Genomic DNA, 3,211 nt, shown 5'->3' with positions numbered 1-3,211 from the left:
TCACCCCTCACTCTTTCCCCCCATCCCCTCCCCCCTCTCTTTCTATTTGGGTTATCTGGAAGTGAGGATATCGATTGACATGCTAGTGGATCGATGGCCGCTGTGCTGTGGTCAAACTGTTTTACTTCTCCCGGCTTACTGAAGCGTCCCTATCGTGCCGACTCGCCGTTAACCTCAATTGAGGATTATTTTATTTTATTAAACGGTTTAGGTTGTAGGAGGTTGTCTCTGGTAGGTCCTACTTTTCCTGTTTTTTTATGTGTGTCTAACTGACGCCAGATGGCCTTGTCATGTGGATGTGCTTCCTTTTACTCAAAATGCAAATTCTTTTTAAAAGAAGATATTTCGAGTGTCCCGTTTTTTAAAGTTGAGTAATTTACAAAAAATTAAGTGGGGTAATATAACATTTTTTGCTGTATTTTTCAAATCCTTTTTTTTTCCTCGTGAGCTGTTGGAGGGTGTCACTGGTAGGTCTAATTTCATTTCTTTTATTTCGTTCCCTTTTTTGATTTTGTCTTTATTTTGATTTTACTTTGGTGTTGATAGCTGTTTTCATGTTGTGGCTTTTTTTTTCATACATTAATGAACAATATATATTTGGGTGGTTGGCTGGTTGGTCTAGTGTGGTTTGCCCTTTCTTACCCATCAAACATCTGTTGTCCTTATCTGTTTCTTTTCTTTGGTATTACTTTACATTTATATATTAATCTAATCATTGGCACTTTTATGACCTGTTTGTTTTTGCAGTGCTGCAAAACTTATTAAATTAAAACTAAAAAGCTATATTGTATCTTGAGTAAAATTTCCGTTTAAAGTCGGCAACTATAATATAAATTGGTTTAAGTTTAAACAAGTCTTCTGTCTTAGGCTCTTGTATTCCGGTGTTAAAGGTTATGCTGTTACCTGTGTTGGGTTCACATAAGGCTACGATGCATGTGACTCCTGTTCGAATCTTCAATGAGTTTTAAAGACTCGACACACTTGGCTTTACCCTGTTGGAGATGAATGTTGAACTTCGAGGCCCGCCTCTCAAAGAAACCTGACAAGTGTTGAATGAGGTTTTAATGCCATACAATTACCGATTAATTTTCTTTCACAGGCTTTGGACAGGGAGCATATCATTGATGTGACGACTGTGCCGCCATGTCAGAAGTCCAGCCCAGGAGCCCAGGTGGGTCAAAGTTCTGAAGTCCATTTTTGTTGAGTGGAGAAAAACAGCAAAAACCTTTAGCCCCTTATTTAAAAAAACAAAAATCAAGCTATCAGTGGACTTTAGCCTGCTTTTAATTTTGTTCTCACACACGGGCACTTTTTCTCTTTTCTTACTTCGCACATGGCTGCGTAATGTTGGTGATGGCGCTTAAATGACCAAAATTGTGTCGATAGTGCCGCAAAACATCTACCCAATCAATCAATCAAAAAAGCGTAGTGTTGGGAGTACTGTTTTTAGACATGAGAGAGTAAGCTCTCTTTATAGATACCAACAGCCCATTATTTGAAGTATTGAACAGGATCATAGTCTTGTTTTCGAGTCTTCCAATTTTTTCTGTGTCTGTCTACTAGATGTTCTTGTCTCCAATTTTTTGTTTTTAACAAGATGCAACCTATTCTTGTCTTTTTTTTTTCTCGGCTTGTCTAGACGCAACAGATGGGTGGCTGGCAGGTGCTTTGGTGTTTGCTCCTTCTTTCAACCCTATCGAACATCTATCGTTCTTATCTCCCCTCCTTTTTTTTAATATTTTGTTGCTTGTTACTCCCTTGTAACACCACTAATCTTTGGCACTTATGTGACCTAATTGTGTTGGAAGTGCCGTAAAACTTTAACTGAATCTAGACTGAAATTGTATTGTAGGCCCCTATGCTATACAATAATGCAACTGCGTCTTGTTTTTGCCTTACATTTTTATTTTCTGCTTTCTACTAGATGCAACTATTCCCTATGGGCACGACCTCGTTTGCGAGCCTTCAATTGTTTTTTCATGGGTGGTTGGCGGGTGCTGTGTTGTGGTTTGCACTTTCTTTCCTATCAAACATCTATGGACCTTATCTACCCTCCCTCATTAAAAAAAATGTGTTACCCCTTGTAACACCTTTAATCTTCGGCACTTCTATGACCTAACTTTGTTGCAAGTGCCATAAAAGTCTTATCAAAACTGTTGTTTTTCCTTTGTGTTTTGTGTGGGTGGTTGGCGGGTGCTCTGGTGTGGTTTGCTCCTTCTTTCCTTATCAAACAACTATCGTCTTTATCTCTCCTTCTTTAAAAAAAAAAATGTTTGTTACTCTCTTGTAGCACCTCTAATCTTTGGCACTTACATGACCTTATTGTGTTGCAAGTGCTGTAAAACTCTTACTACAACTAAAATTTACATGACATTATTGTGTTGCAAGTGCCGTAAAACTCTTACGAAGACTAAAACTTCTGTGTTTTTGTGTCAGATGCCGCCATTCCCTCTCCTGCTGGGCGAGCACCCGGTGCTGCTGTCACAGACAATGGAGGGCCAGGCCATGGTCACCAACTTCCGGTTCTGTGTGGCCGAGCGGAGGGCTTTCCTCAGCGTGCCTCTCATGAGTGTGGGCGAGCTGGTGCTGGTGGAGGCCAACAGGTGGATGAGGCTGGGATGTAAGGACGGCTCCACCTACTGGTCAGTTGGGCTCCGTATCTATTCTATTATATATGTTGTTGTTGTTGTTGCATGGGTCTCCATGTTCCGCGATTTAGAGGATTTTTCCGCTACCGCCATTTCTTCTGCTAAACTCCCACCACCGCAATAGCGGTCCAATCAGAAAATTTTTAAAGATAAATTGTTGTTGTTGCTGCTGCTGCTGCTATTGCTGTTGCTGTTGCTGTTGCTGTTAGGATAGAGAGAGATGATAGGGAGGGAGAGTAGGATGAGAGGTCTAGAGGGATTAGAAGGAAAAGAGAGTGAAAGGAATATGGGAGGAAGAGAAGGAATGAGGATAACAAGAAAGAGGGGAAGAGGGATGGAGGAGAAGAGGAATTTGGGAGGAGGAGAGGGAAAAAAGAGAATCGGGGAAGGGAGGGAGGGATGAATGGAAGGAGGATAAGAGAAACGAGGAAAGGGAAGGAGAGGGGGGGGGAGTGAGGAGAGAAAAGGGCCAAGGTGGTGCTGGTGGAGGCCAACAGATGGATGAGGCTGGGATGTAAGGACGGCTCTACCTACAGGTCAGTTGTGCTGTGTGGTGGGGTTGT

General features: G+C 41.7%; 1 protein-coding gene across 1 annotated transcript in view; it reads left to right on the top strand.

Moving 5' to 3' along the window:
* LOC101857759 (myotubularin-related protein 4) overlaps window positions 1–3,211 on the top strand; it is a gene marked incomplete in the record, with an annotated part of 29,925 nt that overhangs the window by 4,254 nt on the left and 22,460 nt on the right. Inside the window, 2 exon segments of the mRNA XM_005112285.3 lie at window positions 1,100–1,171; window positions 2,437–2,642. Coding sequence (XP_005112342.2) covers window positions 1,100–1,171; window positions 2,437–2,642 — 278 coding nt within the window.

This window comes from Aplysia californica, unplaced genomic scaffold (assembly GCF_000002075.1).
Source record: "Aplysia californica isolate F4 #8 unplaced genomic scaffold, AplCal3.0 scaffold01227, whole genome shotgun sequence".
Classification (NCBI taxonomy): Eukaryota; Metazoa; Mollusca; class Gastropoda; order Aplysiida; family Aplysiidae; genus Aplysia; species Aplysia californica.
This window is presented reverse-complemented; position numbering and strand designations above follow the sequence as displayed.